Source organism: Coptis chinensis, chromosome 2, assembly GCF_015680905.1.
Source record: "Coptis chinensis isolate HL-2020 chromosome 2, ASM1568090v1, whole genome shotgun sequence".
Classification (NCBI taxonomy): Eukaryota; Viridiplantae; Streptophyta; class Magnoliopsida; order Ranunculales; family Ranunculaceae; genus Coptis; species Coptis chinensis.
In genome coordinates, this window is record NC_141457.1 from 51965906 (window position 1) to 51986357 (window position 20452).

The 20452-nt window shown below is 36.0% G+C and overlaps 2 protein-coding genes and 1 pseudogene across 6 annotated transcripts; 2 read left to right on the forward strand and 1 right to left on the reverse strand.

Moving 5' to 3' along the window:
• Nucleotides 1-7710: 7710 nt before the first annotated feature.
• Nucleotides 7711-10888, forward strand: LOC147516499 (protein FAR1-RELATED SEQUENCE 5-like). The gene is made up of 3 exons (XM_086593297.1): nucleotides 7711-7779; nucleotides 8907-9023; nucleotides 9116-10888. The coding sequence occupies exons 1-3, from the start codon at nucleotides 7711-7713 to the stop codon at nucleotides 10886-10888; spliced, it is 1959 nt and encodes a 652-aa protein (XP_086449423.1).
• A 2972-nt stretch (nucleotides 10889-13860) lies between these two features.
• Nucleotides 13861-14310, forward strand: LOC147516500 (cytochrome P450 93B2 pseudogene; annotated as a pseudogene).
• Nucleotides 14311-16964: 2654 nt separating this feature from the next.
• LOC147516501 (uncharacterized) lies at nucleotides 16965-20139 on the reverse strand. 5 transcript variants are annotated; one of them, XR_015213689.1, is made up of 6 exons: nucleotides 19509-20139; nucleotides 18957-19224; nucleotides 18493-18565; nucleotides 17988-18079; nucleotides 17726-17767; nucleotides 16965-17164 (listed from the first exon to the last, which is right to left on the reverse strand). XR_015213689.1 is itself a non-coding variant. In XM_086594579.1 (5 exons), exons 1-3 carry the CDS (start codon nucleotides 19712-19714, stop codon nucleotides 18053-18055), a joined length of 501 nt encoding a protein of 166 aa, XP_086450705.1. In that variant the 5' UTR covers nucleotides 19715-20139; the 3' UTR covers nucleotides 16965-17164; nucleotides 17726-17767; nucleotides 17988-18052. The 5 variants fall into 5 exon arrangements, 1 of the variants encoding a protein (XP_086450705.1); XR_015213690.1 differs by having other exon boundaries at nucleotides 17988-19224; nucleotides 19509-19621; nucleotides 19934-20139; XR_015213688.1 differs by having other exon boundaries at nucleotides 17988-18565.
• Nucleotides 20140-20452: the final 313 nt, after the last annotated feature.

Genomic DNA, 20452 nt, shown 5'->3' on the forward strand with positions numbered 1-20452 from the left:
CTTAGCCACTTCATCTGGATTTAATCCACAGGATATAGTGTCCATTCCAATCCTCAGCCGCATTCTAAATGGTTGCATGTCAATATTGTTTACCCTCTCAGGAACACCTCTAAGAAGACTATCAATAAAGGCAAAGCAATATAACCCACAACTGTTGGAATCTAGTTGTTGTGTGACACTAACAAATTCACGAGCCCATGGTGTGTTCAAATCAACAGTGGAGCATGGATCAACACACCTGAGCACATAAGGAATCATTCTCTCTAAAGCTAGTTGTTCATCAGAAATTTGGTTTCCACCAAGAGAATCATAGGTGCACACTTTCATCTCTTTAAAGTTAAAGACATCAACAATCCAGTGACTACCATGAACTTGAAGAGGTACAATTACTCCCTTACCCTGTATTGGGTGCGGTTGATTTCTAATCCTTCCGTCAAAGGGGTCCAAATACTCTTTCACAATTTCATCTATATGGTACAAACCATTAACCACTTTTTCCTCTGGGCTTGCAGCTCGAAAACTTGGGTCTTGTAGCTTATTCTTGAATATCCCATACTCTCTTATCATGAATTTCTACATCCACAAAGTGATGATTAAGCTTATCAAACTTAAGTAAGATTAGTGAGTAAGCTTCAAATGAAAACTTAGTATTAAAGTATAGAGAACTCACAAAGAAAGTAAACATCCTCCACAACAAGATATACACTTCATCTTCCAGAATAGCATGTTCCTTACAGTGCTGCTTATACCACCTTATCAATAGCTTGACATATATGCTGAGAACCTATAAAATAATCAAATAGGAATTAGTAACAATTAACTTTCTGTAGTAGTTTACTTTGCACATTAATACCAAGTTGCTGATAGTTTTAGAGCAAATTACTAATGGTAGATTCATTACCTCACCATCCACCCATTGTCTTCCATATAACGAATGAAAATTATGCACTGAAATAACTTGATCATACCCAAAAACTCTCATATCTGGAGAGTTATACTGATTCTTTTTCCTACTGTACTTTCTCCAGTAATAATTGACAACATTTACCTCACCTGTGGTAGTTGTTTTCTTGTAAAAGGTTGATGATAGAGTAACCTTGATTAATGAGTCATAGTCCTTTCCCATAAACTAGTACTTTCTTTTCCCAGTTTTTTCTCCCTCATCTTTCTTCTATGGCCACTCTCTGTACTTTTCTTATCCATTTCCTGCTCCATCTGAGTGTGAATGAGTACCACATCAGGGTCCTCCACATCACCAGCATCATGCTGATCCATAGTGTTTTGGTCATCATCTACAGCTGCCACATCATGTTCAGTGCTTACTCCTTCTGATGGTGATAGGGCTGGCAATACAGTTATATCAGGGAGCTCTGCACTTCCAGCCAATAGAGAAACAAAACTGAATTTTTCCATTTCTCTATTCAGGATTGCTTCCCCATCAAGATCACCAGGAGGAAGGACTAAAACTGAAGCCAAAGGATATGATTCCCCATCAAGATCCCCAGGAGGAGGGCCAAAAGTAGAAGACAAAGGAGAGTAAAAGGGAACATGATCAAGCATTGAAGATTCAGCATAAGGTACTATAGCAGTCTGTACCCCCACCAGGTCCTCCTCCAGCTCCACACTATGTTCTTGGTATGTCCCCTTGGGTATGACCTCACTAATCTCTTGCAAAGCACTTGCAGCAACTGACTCCAAATCATTTTGCCCTCTTTGTTGTTGTGCAACATCTTCATCTTCATCTGACTCAGCCTGAATCAACTTCCTTCTTTGTTTGGGTGTCTTAACTTCCTTAAGCTTCAGCTCCCTTTCCCTTGTTCTCTCACTGATTTGATATTTTTTCTTCAAGTTTTGCCTCTCACTAGCCTTTATAGCCTCATTTTTGCTGGCCCTAGATGGCTTAACTCAAGTACCACAAACTTTAACCACTTTCCTTTTCTTTCTTTCAATCTGAGCAGGTATTGAAGTATCTCCCACAACTTCAAGGCTTTGATCCTTGTCCAATGCTCTTTTTCTTTTAGATAAGGAACTAGGAGAAACCTCAAAGGTAACTTTCTTAGAAGTAGATGAACTCCCTTTCTTAGGTTCTGAGTGAACCTTCTTCTGGGAAGACTTCTTTAGGGTAAACTTCTTCTGGGAAGACCTTGTTAGTGTTTTCAGTTTAGCATCAGCACCTACATTGCTTGGCTTCCTTGGGCTTGGGCTTCTAGTTGTAGCTCCTTTCATAACTTTAACCTCTAAACTTCTGCTTCTTGTTCTACTCCTACTCCTTGTTCTACTCCTTGTTCTGCCCCTTGTTCCAGGCCCTTTCACAACCTCAACCTCTGAACTTTCCATACCACCTTTCATCCCACCATGTATCTCTTGAATTATTGTTTCCATGCCAATCCTCATTTCACTATGGAGTATATCCCCAACAACCCTAACCTCCTTACTGACCTATTTTAGATTAATCAGAGCACATAACAAAGAATATAAGTAAGATCCTACTTCACTATTTGTAAACCACTACAGATACATTGTTGTGGCTGACATATCATGTCTAACAATAGCTCACTCATTGTACATTAACATATTACTGCCTCATATATAAAACAATGATGCAACATGCAGTTCCATAACAACACATTATCAGTGTTTTATATAACAACATGGGTCCACACAATATTTGCAATTCTAATTCAAGACTATATAATAGGGTACCCATATTATATTACAACTTTCTATAACATTTTAAGATTATATGAGTACTTCAAATGTCAAAAACTGGTTACCCATATATTATCATGGGTACCCTATTATCATTCTGGGTTCAACATGCAAGATCCCACTTCACTATTTATACATTGTAGTTACTGACATATCCTGTTTAACAATAGCTCACTTATGGTACCATAACATATTACTGCCTCATATATGAAACAATGCTGCAACATGCAGTTCCATAACAACACATTATCAGAGATTCATATAACAACATGGGTCCTAACAACATTTACAATTCCATTATCATATTACAACTTCTATAACATTATAAGATTATGTGAGTACTTCAAATGACATTCTAGGATATAACATGCAACATTGTTGAACACAGTAAAGAAAACAAGTTACTTACAAGGCCTTTAATTATTTTTGCCTGTCTTTGAAAAAGTTCCTCATTATTGTATGTCCCTAAAACTGCTGCACCACTTTGCATGGGTTGTTGCCCCAAAGCATCCTTTAGCACTTCTTCATTCAGTTCTCCTTTTGAAAGATCTAGACTTTCCAACACCACTGCCTTCCCCTTAAAAGGTTGAAGCTTTTTCTTATAAGTATGTAGATGTATGTTTCTGGAAGGCAAGTCTACCCAATCTAGTATTCTGGGGAACCTACCATCAACTTGTCTCCAAGCCCCAAGAGATGGGATGTGAAGATATACCCAAATAACAAAACAAATTAAACAACCATAAACTGCAAAAGAATCCTTTCAAACACTCACCAGGTTAGACATGTCTTCCAACATTTCAAACAAAGGTGTGCCCCAAGGAAAGCTGTCAAATGCATTTAAATTCCCGGCCAGATCAAAATACCTCCCATCAACTGTCCTAGCAAATCCTGGAAGCACAACCTGCAACAGTATATACAACCTGTTCCGGCCCCCACAAATGTGGCTTAATAAAAGCCCAATTCAATACAAAGCCCACGCTCAAAGTCCATGCTACAAAAAAGTCCACGCTCAGAGCTTTGTTACAATAAAAGCCCAATTTAATTTAAAGCCCACGCTCAAATTCCATGCTACAATAAAAGCCCAATTCAATATAAAGCCCACGCTCAAAGTCCATGCTACAATAAAAGCCCAATTCAATATAATGCCCACACTCAAAATCCATGCTACAAAAAAGCCCACGCTCAAAGCTTTGTTACAATAAAATCCCAATTCAATATAAAGCCCACGCTCATAGCCCATGCTCAAAGCGTACATACCTACACAACTTCGTCCACATTCAAGAAACAACTTCCACCAACTTCATCCCATGATTAGACAGTTCTCCCGCCAGTTCTCCAACTTCATCCCACGAGCTGACTCTCCCGCCAGTTCTCCAACTTCATCCCACGAGCTGACAGTTGTCCCGCCAGTTCTCCAACTTCATCCCACGAGCTGACAGCTGTCCCGCCAGTTCTCTAACTTCATCCCACGAGCTGACAGTTGTCCCGCCAGCTCTCCAACTTCATCCCATGATTGGACAGTTCTCCCGCCAATTCTCTAACTTCATCCCACGATTGGAATATTGGAAAACGAAGAAGTAACTATCACCAATCCTACCTATAAAATTCAACCTTCGTCATTTTTCCAGAACTACACATCGAGACCTGATCCCAAGCAATATCTTTGGGTACATAGGCAACTTCAAAACCGAAGTCCAGTCTCATCTTTCCCCAACCACCATCTCCTTCACCATCTCCAAAAAATTACTTCCAACCCTCAACTGGTGTGTTTTGGCAAATCTTGCTGAAACACAACCTATTCAGCCTAAACACATCATTATGACTTTCTTCACCAACACTTGATTTTGCCAAGTTTCTAGCTTCCAATATTTATGTTTCAGAAACCGTGGTTCCTTTAAAAAACCTTGCACGAAATTCTGATGTGATCTTGATGTCTGCTGTGTAGAATGAATTAGAAACCGGCTTCACACTAAGACCCATTATAAAAGCAACATCACTTTTTTTAAACACCAAATCCTTCTTACCGATTCGGTAGCAAAGTTTACCTACTTGGTGTCCCAAAACATCATACACTAGCGTAGTAGTGGTGTGCATTCTCTCGTTAATGCTTAAAAACTTCCCGAAGCAAGACTTCTCAAAATCTTCCCTCTCTTCAGTAGTGAATGTCTTGAACAATTTATGCATTTTATCGAGTGACATACGAACAATCAAATTAAGCTTTCTCATTTTTGAAAGATTGGAAATGGTCGGAAAATTAGGGATTCAAGGTATTCAATTTGGGCGTATTTTTTGGTCCGAAAATGAACACTGAATCATCCTTATACCCTCAAACATATTACTACCGACACGTGCCAGTTAAAGGTTAAAAAACCATCATTTCTTCAACAGTTCGGCGAATAATTAATGTTATTGTATCGTTCCTAACACATGGCAAAGATTTTTCCCGCCCAAACTAGATTCTTCATCTCACCATTTTATCTTAGTATAGCCATATTCTTATGTCAAAACTATCAGCAACTTCTGAGTCTGATCATTTTACAAAGGGTAGGACTTCCTAACATTTTGGCTATTTGTATAATTTGTATAAGAAAACTTTTTAAATATTGAACGACGGACAAGCTTGTAACAGAGTTGGGTGGGAACAATGGTGAAATATGGAACTGAGATGCTAGTTACTACTTCTCAAGTTCAGTATGTGTTATTAAATGCTACACTTTTGCTTTACTTGATATTGAATAAAAGGCAATTACCCTTGAATAAAGGGTTGAATAAACTTATCAAAGTTAACTTTTGTTTAACTTGTTATTGGATAATACTATTTTGTACATAAGTTATAGGTGTATATTAAAGTCAACCTGATAGTCTTAATTGTGTTCTTGTTTATGGCTTCAGTTGCTGATATATCATACATAAAACGCTGCCAATTACCTCCGTTTTGAATAACACGTCTAGCCCAGTTTTGTGAATGCTAAATGCATTTTTTTTCTTCTTATTGAGTTTCCATACATATTTCTACCCATATTTCTTTCTAGGGACCCTTCTTTCTATTAGGGTCTCATTATCTCCTTATGAACAACAACAATGATATAAGGGTACCCCTGATATAATCACAAATAAAACATATGAACATCAACAGTTTCTGTGCTGACACTCAAGCACAATGAACTGGCTGTTTCACAAACCACAAAATACCATTACATCGATTCAAGCAGAAACCTATACAGTGAAACATACTTCCAAAACTCTATAAGGTGATCTGTGAAGTGGAAGTGGGATTTCAAAAGAAACCCAAGTCGCTTATGGTGACATCCACAGAGTCTTCATTGCTAAAACCTGGCGGAACCGCGACTGAAAAGGCAATCCAAGCTCACCACAATGACTGCTCAGTTGTCTTCTTCTGCTTTTGAATCATGCCTTGAATCATATTCAAGTAGTCAATTTTTTCATCAATCTAGAAATTAAGGGACTTGTTCATCAAGTACATCATACAAAAACTTAATTTCATGCGCTTGGAAAAACCTTCCACAAGACACATGAATCCTTCTAAGAAAATATACACATCAAACACTCTCAATTTCACCTCACCTGTTACATACTTCTTTACTCCATGCAAAAAGAACAAAATCAATATGGAAATAGTAAACACAACTATGGAAATCTTAAAAAAAACTCTATACACTACTACATAAAGACAAACCCAAGTTGCTGACGGTATATGTAAGTCTCACTTATGGTGGCATCCAAAGAGTCTTCAATGCTAAAACCTAGCGGAACCGCGACTGAAAAGGCAATCCAAGCTCACCACAATAATTGCTCAGCTATCTTCTTCTGCTTTTGAATCATATTCAAGTAGTCAATTTTTTCATCGATCTAGAAAGGGACTTGTTCATCAAGTACATCATACAAAAACTCAATTTCATGTGCTTGGACAAACCTTCCACAAGACACATGAATCCTTCTAAGAAAATATACACATCAAACACTCTCAATTTCACCTCACCTGTTACATACTTCTTCACTCTATGCAACAAGAACAAAATCAACATGGAAATAGTAAACACAACTATGGAAACCTTAAAAAAAAAACTCTATACACTACTAAGTAAAAACAAACCCAAGATGACCTAGAAAGAAACCAACACTGAAGACAACAAACCAAAGTTCAAAACATATCAATAAACAATGAGAACCGTAGAGGGAGAGGATAATCAAGAAGATGAACCTTAGAAAAATCCATTATCAAGATTTGTGTTATTGTCCTCCATGAAAAACCTTACCAAAATCACGAAAGAGAGGATAACCAAGAAGATGAAGTAAAAAAACTGGAAGCTTTGGAGATTTGTAAACACTTTTATAGTTTGGCACAAAAATTGAGGTGAACGTTGTTGCATGTCTGTACAACAAAAACAAGCCAGAAATTGCTGATAGTAGGTTCATAAGTTGCTGGTTCCTGATTCCCATAATAGCTAATGTCTGTTTTTATTTTTGCTGGGCTGAAATCCAACAGTCATTAATCGCTAGTACGTATCGCTAAGAAAATCTAACGGATAGATATGACTGTGCATGTCAACATCATAAGTACAAGAGGAGAGAGTGTGTGTTGCAGAAGAGAGACAGTGTGGCAGGAGGAGAGAGAGTGTTATACGGAAGGGCAAAAGGGTCCGTTGAATTGGTCAAAATTAAAAGGCATGGCTGGTTGGAGAATAATGTGTATTTATTATGGCCGATTCAGGCAATTACCCTTGTATGATATCATGTATCATTGCATCCAACGCGAAATGTTGATAGATTGGACCTCTGATTTTATTTTATTTTATTTTTTGGCTTAGAGCCTTGGACACTAGTAAACAAAGTAGGGTCTCTTGAATTTGTGATCATCATATATACCTTCTCATTTTTGGGCATCACAATTGATATATTGTAATATTTCGTGATACGTGTGGTTTTTACCCAATTTGAGTAATCTACTTATTTTGACAAAATTTGATTGTGGACTAATAAATGTACATAGGAGGCCGCGGTATTGACACCCCAAAAAATGGAGTTAACACCCCTTTGCCTAAATCTGTGGTACTGGCACCTTTCCATTTAATGAGACATTATCCATACACCCCGCCATCCAAAACACCCCACCCTACTTTTCGAGTGAAAAATGAGCTCCGGCAGTTGATTGCCGTCAGTGTTGTCTTTTAGCGGCACCCTTGTGTCGTGAGTTTGTTTTGTTGGCGGCATCTAGCTGCCATGGAATTCCAGTAGGGGTAAAGAAATTTTTTGAATGAAAAATGAGCTACTGCAGTTAATTGCCATTAGTGTGGTCTTTTAGCGGCACCCTTGTGCCGCAAGTTTGTTCTGTTTGCAGCATAAGCTTGCCATGAAATTCTAGTAGAGTAAAGAAAGGGAATTGCTATATATACAGACCCCATATATCTCAAGGCAGACCCCATTTTAAAAAAAATTAATACCAGATATGTCCCCAAATAATCTCTTAGGGCAGACTCCACTTAAAAAGTGAAAACACATAAATTTCAATTTTTGTCTTTTTACTCAAGTTTTGTCTTTTTACTCTCTCTCAAGAAATCTTTCTTAAACCCACACTTTTTTTTTTTCCACTCTTCTCATTTTCCAATCCAAATAAACTTAACCCACACATCTCTTCTTTCTCTACACATATTCAATTTCTTTTTCAAATTCTTTTGTTCTATTTCTATTTACAACTCATCTTTTTGTTTTTCATTTTTTTTTTATGACATTGAGTGAAATGGAATGGGCATATGATGTTTTTAATGTGAAAAATGAACTATTTAATGAAGAGAAATTTCAATCAAGTGACCAAGACGAGATAACTCCATATACAACTATTGTTCATAATGATTCCAATAACAATTTATTATGAAATCATTATGAGGACGACTTGTACAAAATGTTATTACAAAGTATTTATGCAAACTCAGTCTATAAAGACGATCTCTTCCATTTAATGGTTGATTTGAATTGTGAGTGTTGGGAAATGAGAATAGTCTTACGTTCGAGACGTCCCAGGCCAACTAACTTTCTAAGACTCTGGCGTCCCAACTGGAGCGACTTATGACGCATTAGACAGTCTAATTTGGCCGTCTCTTAGTTACTTTGATAGATATCCTATATTTTTCTTGTGACAAATTTTTAGCTAACATTATAATTCACTATAAATGTTATAGGATCCTCTATACAGTCACAATGAGGTACCAATTGATGCACTTCGAACTTCACAAAATTCAAATGCATCTTCGGAGGAGCACTACATAGATCAAACCGAACATTTTAACACCAACATAGTATGCATGGATGAATATATGTTTTGAAACTTACTTTTTTGATTTAATACCTTCTTACCCATAGATTAATGAATACTTAAATTGATTTATAGGTATTTGATAGTCGTCAAGATTTGATTGATTGGACACAACATAAAGGAAGTGAAGTGGGAGCTATTATCGTCACTGGGAAATCTCAAAATGCAATTGGTGGGAAGGCTCCTAGACTTATTTTGATATGTGAGCGTGGTGGTAAATTTCAATCTCATAAAAAGGTAGAAGAAAACGAGAAGGCAGTGAGAAAGACAGGAACAAAAAAGATGAATTGTCATTTTAAATTAAAAGCGTGTTTTGAACGTGGTAGTTTAGATAGATGGACACTAAGAGTTGATTGTGGTCGTCATAATCATGGGATGAGAAAAACTATCGAAGGTCACTCTTATATGGGAAGGTTTAATAAGATGGAAATGATTCTTGTATCTGAGATGAGTAGAGTTGGAGTCAAACCAAAAGAGGTCATGAATGCTGTCAAAGCAAGAGATATATTAAACTCGTCCTCCATGAGACAAATGTTTAACGCAAGACACCGAATTAGACTTGATGAAATGGAAAATAGAACACAGTTGCAAGAGTTGGGTAGATTGTTAAGGGAAAATGGATATGTGGAGTACAGTAAACGTCGAGAAGGTAGCAATGAGGTTTGCGAATTGTTTTGGGCCCATCCAAGTTCGATCCAAATGGCTAAGACTTTTAACCAAAATTTTCTCATGGATTGTACATATAGGACAAACAAGTATCATTTCAAGTTGTTAGAGATTGCAGGAGTGACATCGACCAATATGACTTTCACTGCATGTCATGTGTTGATGGAAAAGGAAAAAGAGTATGACTACACTTGGGCATTGGAAAGGTTTCGAGAGATACTCATGCCTGAAGTTCCAGTGTTGATTGTGACTGATAGGGAGCTAGCTTTGAAGAATGCATCCGATGTAGTCTTTCCAAATGCAAAGAAGCACTTGTGTCGATGGCACATTTTCCAATGTGTCTTGAAAATGGGAAAAAATATTCTCAGTGATGAGCAAAACATAAATAAACTTTGTGCCATGTGGACTAATGTGGTAAAGTCAAAGATACAGGAGGGTTTTTTGGGAAAGTTTGCTTATATAGAATTAGCTTTTAAAGACTATCCTGCGCTCATCCAATATTTGCGTAGAACATGGTTGCCTTACAAAGAAGCATTTGTTGCTTACTGGATAGACCAACAAAAGCACTATGGAAACACTACGACGAATAGGGTGGAAGGATTGCATGCTCGACTGAAGTCGAGCTTGAAGGGGACATGCAAACATGATTTTCTTGGAATGTGGAAATTGATTCATCTAGTTATCAATATTGAGATGAGCGAAATTAGAGCCTCTTTTGAGAGGAGTTTAACTAGATTTCAGCACGAGCACAATAACGAGTTTTTTAGTGAGCTCAGAGGATTTATTTCAAAGAGAGCTTTAGATTTGATTTTGGAAGAGATGAGACGTATAGATATCATTGGGGTAGATGATAGTGTTTGCGACCACACTTTGCGTACTTCACACGGGTTACCGTGTGCGCATGAGCTAGTGATACTCAAACAAAAAGGGTGCAAAATATCTCTTTCTGAAATTGATGAATTTTGGAAAAAGTTATCTATTGAACCGAAAGCTAGTGATCCCATTGGTGTTGATTACAAACCAGCTATGGATTTATTTATTCAACGACTAGGATCGACTTCTGAAGACCAGCAGAGATCTATGATAAAGATGCTCATGGAACTTGCAACGCCTGAAAGTTCATCATTGGAGCCACCAAAGGAGGATGCTACACCAAAAGGCCGCCCCAAAGGGCGTTACTAAGAAGAGGCCAGCAAAAGAAGAGTGGTCAACTACCCGAGATCCATCATGGTTTGAGTACCCTCCGGATGCTCCACCCGTGACTCCACAATCCATAAAGAAGCCCAAGGCCAAACCATTTGTTCCAAAGAGGAAGAAACCAAATTTTGATGTTGGTTGCTCCATTAATGAAATTGAACATCCTCCAGATGCTCCACCCATGACTCCACAATCTATAACGAAGCCCAAGGCTAAACCATATGTTTCAAAGAGGAAGAAACAAAATGTTGATGTTGGTTGCTCCATTAATGAAATTGAGCATCCTCCAGCCACCTGTGACTCCATAATCTATAACGAAGCCCAAGGCCAAACCATATGTTTCAAAGGGGAAGAAGAAACTGAGTTTTGATGTCAGTTGCTCCATTGCTCAATCTGGATATAAAATGTGTTTTCCGCGTGAATTTTTACAGTTTATTGTTGGTTTTGAAGACCCTATCGGCGATGGAAATTGTGGTTTCAGGGCTCTCTGCTTGGCTTTGGGAAGAAAAGAAACCGACTGGTTTTGGATGAGACAAGAGTTATTAAGTGAGTTAATGTCAAATGAGGAATATTATGTGAGGATATTTTCCCAGGAAGCTGTTGATGAATTAAATAAAAGGATAAGGAAAAAGAAGAGAACTCGTGCCAAGAGGAACAAATGGATGGATATACCTATTATTAGGTATTTGTTTGCGTCGAGATTTGATGTTGTGCTTGTACAGTTCTCTACATCATATTGTTATACCTTTCTCCCTATGAGATCCCTAGTGGATCTAAATAATGTTAATGTGTCTGGGATCGGTTATGTTAACAGTAATCATTACATTAAACTAGATTTGGAAGATGGTTGCCCAATTCCAAAAATAGTGCTGTTTTGGAGCACGAATAGTCTAGAATTGAAATAGCAAAAGACTGGGAAATTCTAGTGAAAACCCGTGTGGAGGCATTCCAAGGGTTGAATGTTCAAGGGATTGCTCAAGCGGAGGCTTTCAAAAGAGATCCAATTTTTGTCGATTAGTGTAGTTGGGCAAATAGATGTTTGAAATATTTTATACTTTTACAGAGGATACATGAAGAAACATTTTTTGTGATGAAAAGTTTTTGTAAAGACTTTGATAGAATGGAATTGAGTTTCTTATATATTTTGGAACCAAACATTTTACATATTTTAATTTTGATGTTTCGACTTTCATTGTTTACATGTATTGGTCTGAAACATTTTGCAAAAATTTTAAATTAGTTAGAGTTTTAATTTTGATCAAAACTAACCTAAAAATAAAAGACGTTCAGATTAGGCTAACTCCATCTGCATTGGATGGTTGGACTGGACCGTCTTAGAAATATAAGAAATTGTGTTGGACCTGTCTTACGAACGGTTCATTAGAACCAACTTTAAAATAAAAGACGTTCAGATTAGGCTAACTCCATCTGCATTGGATGGTTGGACTGGACCGTCTTAGAAAGATTGGAAATTGTGTTGGACCTGTCTTAAGAACGGTTCATTAGAACCAACTTTAAAATAAAAGACGTTCAGATTAGGCTAACTCCATCTGCATTGGATGCTTGGACTGGACCGTCTTAGAAATATAGGAAATTGTGTTGGACCTGTCTTAAGAACGGTTCATTAGAACCAACTTTAAAATAAAAGATGTTCAGATTAGGCTAACTCCATCTGCATTGGATGGTTGGACTGGACCGTCTTAGAAATATAGGAAATTGTGTTGGACCTGTCTTAAGAACGGTTCATTAGAACCAACTTTAAAATAAAAGATGTTCAGATTAGGCTAACTCCATCTGCATTGGATGGTTGGACTGGACCGTCTTAGAAAGATAGGAGATTGTGTTGGACCTGTCTTAAGAACAGTTCATTGGAACCAACTTTAAAATAAAAGACATTCAGATTAGGCTAACTCCGTCTACATTGGAGGGTTGGACTGGACTAACCTATCTCGTTTTGGATAGTTGATCTAAACTGTTTAATTGGTCAAAATTGATCAATTTTTAGTAATTCACTCAAATTTGGTTCACAATGGCTGACAAAATCTTTATTTTAAGACAATAATTAAAAAAACATTACTAACCATTGTTTATACACCTAAATGTTACATATTCATTTTATGGTCTTCCCCACTACACTATATGAGTTGAGTTCAGGGTTTAAGGTTTATGGGTAATTAAGGTTTTGTACTTTACAAAGATGTGAATGAAATTAAATTTGAAAAATATTTTTTTTTCTTTAATTCAAAATTTATTATTGAATTTTGGCTTACAAAATTATTTTTGAAATTTAAATACACGACTCAGTTTAGGGTTTTGGGTTTATAAACCGTTTAGTTGGTCAAAATTGGTCAATTTTTAGTAATTCACTCAAATTTGGTTCACAGTGGCTGACAAAATTTTTATTTTAAGACAATAATTAAAAAAACATTACTAACCATTGTTTATACACCTAAATGTTACATATTCATTTTATGGTCTTCCCCACTACACTATATGAGCTGAGTTCAGGGTTTAAAGGTTTATGGGTAAGGTTTTGTACTTTTGACGAGATGTGAATGAAATTAAATTTGAACAATATTTTTTTTTTTTTTAATTCAAAAATTTATTATTGAATTTTGGCTCACAAAATTATTTTTGGAATTTAAATACATGACTCAATTTAGGATTTAGGGTTTTGGGTTCAGAGCATATATATAGTGAAGGAAAACTTTGATTCAAATTTTTTGGTCAATTGATTTGTAGTTTTTTTATTTTTTATTTTTTTTCATATGAAGTCTTGAAGATGAAATTTAAATTGAAATTTCCCGCCCAAATTTTAAAATTTGAATTTGAATTTGAATTTTAAATTTAGTAAAATTTCGAACACAATATTTTGGTAATTTGGTTTGTATTCTTTATTTCATGTTCAATACAATATGAAAACATGAATTGAATTGAAATTGGAGTTAGTGATAACAATGGCCAACAACGTCATATCTAGGATGATGATGAGTAAGCGGTGTTCAGGCTCTGTAAAGGAGGCCGATGAAATTAGAAGTTTAGTGCATGAAATTCTAGTGCTTACTGAGACGTTCAACTTATCCGATTTCATATGGTTGTGTCGTAATTTGGATTTACAAGGCTTAAAGAAAAGGTTTGAAGATTTGCATGTGACATTTGATAACCTGACAGAGAAGATAATAAAGGAGCATGAAGAGATTAGGAGTAACAAGAAGGAGAATGGTGAGGGAGGTGAAAGAGTCAAAGATCTTCTTGACATTTTACTCGATGTTGCAGAAGATGATAAAGCAGAAATGAAATTGAGTAGAGAGAACATCAAGGCATTCATTGTGGAGTTAGTGATAATATTTATGCCTCTGTTGGTTGGACTGGACTGTCTTACACTTAGATTAGATTTTGCTGGCTAGCTTTGTTTGATTTAGTTGGTTGGACTGGACTGTCTTATACTTAGATTAGATTTTGCTAGTCCTACATTAAGATCGGTTTAAATAAACTAACTGAAAGCGAAAAGACGTTCGCACCAGGCTAGCGTTTCGGCTTTAGTTGGTTGGACTGGACTGTCTTACACTTAGATTAGATTTTGCTAGTCCTATATTAAGATCAGTTTAAATAAACTAACTTAAAGCGAAAAGACGTTCTCAACTGGCTAGTGTTTCTGCTTTAGTTAGTTGGACTGGACTGTCTTACACCGAAAGGGATGACTTAAAACTGATACTCTTAGTGGAGAATGTCTTTTGTTAAGGAGTAAAATCAACTGTTTCTATCAATCTTTGAAACTAAATACAAATATTACAGGAGACCAAAAAAACGTACATGAATATTTTGGGGAATTTTTTCTAGCAAGTTATTAGTAAGTTATCACATTTATGTAAAGATGGATATCACATTTCTTTCTCCACCAAAATTTGTTTGAAACACTTACGGCATTTAACTTCCAATTTCTATTCCATTTGAGAACAAGTTTGAAGTTCAAAGAGGCAACATATCAAGGAGCCTTTATTTTTTCCTCAAAAAGCAAGTTGGGCTTTAGCAAACCTCCAAGTTTAACTTGGATTTAATGTTTCAAGGTACACAAACTTAATCACAACTGTGCTTTCTCTAAAAACTACAAAATGTGGATTTAAACTAGCCTCTAACCACGATTTTGAAATGTAACAGGACTATGCCCAATATTTCACATATGACATAACCATTCCAAATCTTCTCTACAAACCTTTGCTTTATTCCAAGCAAACAAACCAACTGAACACTCAACTGATCAAACTAGAAATTAAGTAAATTACACAAATGAAACAACAAAACTAGAAATTAATCATATCTTACCTTATAATAATACCTTTTCCCATACTTCAAATTCTTCATAACTCCATAATGTATAAACCAGGGATCTCTCCACCCAACGTGGTTATTCGCAGGCCAGTCACACATATCTTCTCTCTCATACCTCTCAACACCACTCTTCACAATCTTAGTCAACTCCCCTTCCTTCTCACCATACTTCACATAACTCTCATCTCATCCTCTTTCGTCGTAAACGACAAATGAATCTGTTCTGGTCCATGCCCATCCTCAAAACTCTACTCTTCAGATTTACCTAACAAATCGGAAGTATGCTTAATACTGTTTCTATCGAATCTTTGTAAGGGCTGCTTTGACTGCAATATATACAAATACAGAACCGTCTGTAGTTCTCCAAGCAATCCTACAAAAAACATAAGCTGGCAACTTCTCCAACTTAGCAGGTGGTTGAGTCCAATGAACATGTCAAGAAGAATGAGGATTAGGAGATAAAATCCCCGACCCGATAACAGATTCAGTTATCCAGATAATAAGAGATAAAACACTTAAATAACAGTTAAGTTAGCTAGATAATATTATAAGAGATAAAATCCCACAGCCCGAAGAATCATCCCAACCCACTACAAAACCCCTAGTATAAAGTCATCAAAAACAAAAGTTTTAGACAGGAGACAAAATGAGAGCATCTATTAGATGTTCCATGATAAAAAAAAAAAACCCCCCATTAGATAGAAACACCAACATTAACACCATCATTTCTTTCTCTTCTGCCTCATTGCAAGTTGTCGTTTGGTCAACTTTGTTGTGTCAATGTCCATGTTATCTCCACTATTTTCACCACCATCTCCACCATTATCTTGACCACCCCCACTATTTTCACCAACATCTCCACTATTTTCACCCCCACCTCTACTTTGTGAACTTTCTTGAATGATTTGTTTGAATTGGCTCACAATGTTGTATTTTAGAGGAGGAAGAAAGAGAACAGCCGGAGGTAGAAAGAGAACAGTGAAAAGAGAAAATAAAGTTTTTAGTTTTTGAGGCCCAGGGGGGTGTGCCCAACGATAATTTTAAATTTGGGGTCTGCTTTCAGAAAAAATAGGGTCTGCCTTGAGATGGAGTCTGCCTTGAGAGATATGGGTCTGTATATAGTCCTTCCCTAAAGAAACGCGTTTAGCATCAGTTTCCTTCTGATCGAGCATGGTTTTTCGATCCTTATATTGAGATGGTATTAGATTGTAGTATTAACTATACAATAACAGGTACATCGACATGTACATAAAAGATACGACACTTCTAGGATTCCAGTATCACAACTACAGTGTCAAAAAACATAACCGCAAATCAACTTAGCATTTGCATACATAAATTACACCAAAAGTTTTCATGTGAACCAAATCGTATTGAGAGTATTCACTACACCAGAATCTGTGATTTGCGACGGTCAAAGTCCGTCGTTGTTTCTGATTTGCGACGGTTTTTAGTGTCCCAGGTCCCGTCGTTAATCGCCCTGTCGTTAATATTTGCGACGGGTAGAGCCCGTCGTAACTGGAATTAGAAAATGACTAACATATCCGTCGTAAGGTCGTCGCAAGGTTAAAGACGGACAAAACCGTCGTTTTTCAGAAAAAGTATTTTAAAAAAAAATGTGCAGGCCAAATGGCCTGCAACTACTATACTAGTTGATTCAAAGGAGATCCCCACCCTTAGTTCACATACAAAATAGTTCACATACAAACTAGGCACTTAGTCGCATACCAAATTTTAAAAACATATTGTAACTCCATTGTATAAATAGCATTACTTGCTAAGTGGCTCATTCAATCAACAATTTAAATAAACAAATAAAAAAAAAAAAAACTCTAAAAAGTTGTTAACTAAACTTCATAACAAACTATAGTCTTTAGCTTTCCATTACTTGCACCATATTCTCGATAAGCCCTTGTGTAGCATATAAGGAACCTGCAACGACAAAAGTTCTTTTAACAAGATATAACTTGATTCTATGATCTAAATATATGATATATTTAATAAACAAAAAATGTTATCTAAGGACACCATGCCGAGTTCATCACATTTGAAGCCACGAAAAGCTAGAATATAGTTATTCTTAGACAATTCTAAGCATGAAGTAAAATGGTCTTCTTCCGTTCAATACCACACGCATAGCTGCGTACACCTTAACATGCATCATAACCTTATAAAATAATAAATAGACTAGTCCCTTGATAAATCTAAATTTGAATATACCGAGATACTTAAAAGATGACTTTAATTTGATCGGTTAGAACAATCAATCCCTTATTAATTTCTGTGCTTGCCTTCCATATTAATTTCCCTAATTATTGTTTACTCATAGTCTAGATAACGGTCTTTAAACATCAAGATCGTAACGTTCAAACAAGTCTTATTTCACAAAAAACTAAAATCAAACAATCATTTGCTGAAATTCTAACATGCACAAAAACAAGAGAAGCACAAATTAATTAAACCCCAATTCAAAAAAAAAATTAGAAACATTACCTTAGATATTGCTTGGATAATTAAAACTCCAACCTTCATTTCCTATAAATAGAGCTTAGATGTGTACAAAAAGTACCTAATCAATGTCACAAATATATATCCTCACATAACTATAATCAAATCAATATGATTTCCCTTAAATTGACTCTAGCTATATATCCTCACATAACTATAATCAAATCAATACGATTTCCCCTAAATTGACTCTAGCGTCAGTGATAGGAAAAAAAATGGAAGGTTTAAAAGCATATTGTTTACACACATTTCATATCCCGTGTATGCGTGTACTCGATGAAAGCATATCCTCTTAGCTTATTTGTCGATTTATCAGTGACCATAAGTGACCATACGGACCTGTGATGTTCGAAAACAATCAAAAGTCAGAAAACAAGACCTCTTCTTCAGAGATATCCAAACTAAGGAACAAAGTAATCACCTCATACCAACTACTTCAGTTATCAAGATGTAAACTCAAGTTATCAAGAAGAAAAAAACTCAAGTTATCAAGATGTAATATTTTGTAAACTTATTTTAGCATTGGAAACCCTGATGTAAAACTGAAAATTAAAAGAAAGAACAGAAGAACAAAATTAAATAAAGTAATAATGAAGAGTATTACACTAATGAGACATGGAAACAAACAAACAAAAAACCAGCACCTAAAAAAATTCTAAAAATATCAAGATTCAAAATGAAATGAAACAATAAAACTTAAGGTCAAGAATAAAACACAACAGCATACAAATATCTAAGAAACAATTCAACACCTGATTTGAGAATCCAACACCAACACCAAGCACAAGCCGGCCAACATACAAAGTACTAATGAAATGAAATTCCCTGTGTGAAACTAAGTAACACAGATCAGCATGTACAGGTAAAAGATTCTAGAAATATACAACCAAACACACGTGGCAGTTGAAGTATGAATATAGAAATAGCACAATTCAACAATCTAGACATGGATTAGTCATTATTTCATCTTTTAAACACTAGCAGTAGCTACTGGTTTGGAGTAATCTTTTGCTCCTATGACAACTTTGGTGCAATGGGAAAAACTTCAATATTGTGTGTGAAGAAACAAACATTTGATTGCAATTTACATGTTTGACTTTATATCTAAAGACTCAAATCAGACATAGGTTTGACTTAAAAGCAAGGGATAATCAAAGTAAGGTAAACATAAAAAGAATAGAGCAGCGCCAAAATAAAGATTTTGATAACCATATACCTGCCACTGAAAAGCGAAATGTGATTGTGCCTTTTCTGTATCCCTAGCAAAGTACATGTTATTGAAGTCATGACATGACAGGTCTCCTCCTCTGGCAACGACCAGTCCAGCAGATACTTTTGTCAAGACATCAATAAAGCCTTTTGAAACATTATCAATTGCCACGCAAATCTGGTTAACCGGATAGTTAGGGGGTGCGTCATATTGGGCAGCACGTAAGAACATCATCGTCATGTAATTCTTCAGTGCAAAAGCAACAGTAATAGGCCTTAACATCCAAAAAAAAATGAGGATTAAAAAAGGATTGGGGTGTTATGAGAAAAACAGAAACCTAAAAGCATACAGAGGTTGAGGGGTGGAGTTGGGATCTTGGAGAGGTTTTTTACTTTTTTAGAATCCAACTTTGGTCGTTTCAACTTAACTTGGGGGTTTTGGAAAATGAGGCACTTCCTCTAAGGCCAAATTTAAATCCAATTGCTAATGGAAGTGTCTAGATCTATGTTTAAAACAAAAATGAATGGAAAAAATAAAAGAAAGATTGGTATAACTTACTCGCAAGTGTTGAACTTCTGAGTGAGTTTTGATAAGCCATCTGGTTGAGAAGAAAGTTTGTCGATTTCTGACCACGATTGCCTTATGGTGTTGTAGCAGTTCTTGCTGGCTTCCTGTAATATACCAATACTAATTTTTTTTTTGCTGGAACCAATGATAAATTGATTAATAGTGTGTTCTAAACTGATTATAATAGTCCCTAGCATGACCCTTGAAGTATATTTAAAAAAATAAAAAAAATCAATCCCCTATCAACAAATATAAGCTAACCTCCTTCAACCTCCAACAACAAACACACTTTTCAATCACCCATATAAAGCATTATCAAATAATAGGAAATCAACTAGGAAAGTGATGTAATAAGGATAAATGAAAGTCATAAGTTAAAATATGTAGGCAATGAGAGAGATGATGTTCACACTTACTAGAATTTTCTCCCCCTTTGTTTTCAGTTCGTTCCCCTTTTCTTCCTCTAATTCTCGCATCTTAGCGTGATTCCAAGGCAAAATGAGATATATGATGCCAAAAAAATCAGTACTAAAGAGGATACAGGGTGATCAATTCCCTTTCCAATTCACCTCCCTTCCATAGTCATTAAAAAAAAGGAAAGAAAACAATTCATTCCCTTCATTCAATGTCTCGTACTCTCGTCCCCACTTCTCTCTCTTGGTGGCTTAATTAAGCTTCCTCTAACATTCCCTAGATCCTTACATTCAACTAGTTCAGGTACTCTATAAGTTGAAATTTAGCATTTACCATATCAAAATTAATCCGTTCGCTAATGAGCGCCATTGCCATGAATTAAATTCAAAATATTGAGATCAAATGGAAACTACATACACAAAATAATAATAAAAATAAAAATAAAAATTACAAAGCTATTAATTGGAAAACTTGCTTAGATTGAAACTATAAACTAAACAATCACAAACCCGCATTAAATA

Bases quoted from the DNA above. Each gene is read 5' to 3' on its own strand.
- LOC147516499 (XM_086593297.1), top strand. From the start codon at position 7,711: ATGTACATAGGAGGCCGCGGTATTGACACCCCAAAAAATGGAGTTAAC. The intron at 7,780-8,906 runs GTACTGGCACCT...TAAATGTTATAG, and splicing joins CCCCTTTGCCTAAATCTGTG to GATCCTCTATACAGTCACAA. The intron at 9,024-9,115 runs GTATGCATGGAT...ATTGATTTATAG, and splicing joins AACATTTTAACACCAACATA to GTATTTGATAGTCGTCAAGA.
- LOC147516501 (XM_086594579.1), bottom strand. From the start codon at position 19,714: ATGCTAGGGACTATTATAATCAGTTTAGAACACACTATTAATCAATTT. The intron at 19,225-19,508 runs GTAAGTTATACC...TTGGATGTTAAG, and splicing joins CAGAAGTTCAACACTTGCGA to GCCTATTACTGTTGCTTTTG. The intron at 18,080-18,956 runs GTATATGGTTAT...CGAACATCACAG, and splicing joins ATTTCGCTTTTCAGTGGCAG to GTCCGTATGGTCACTTATGG.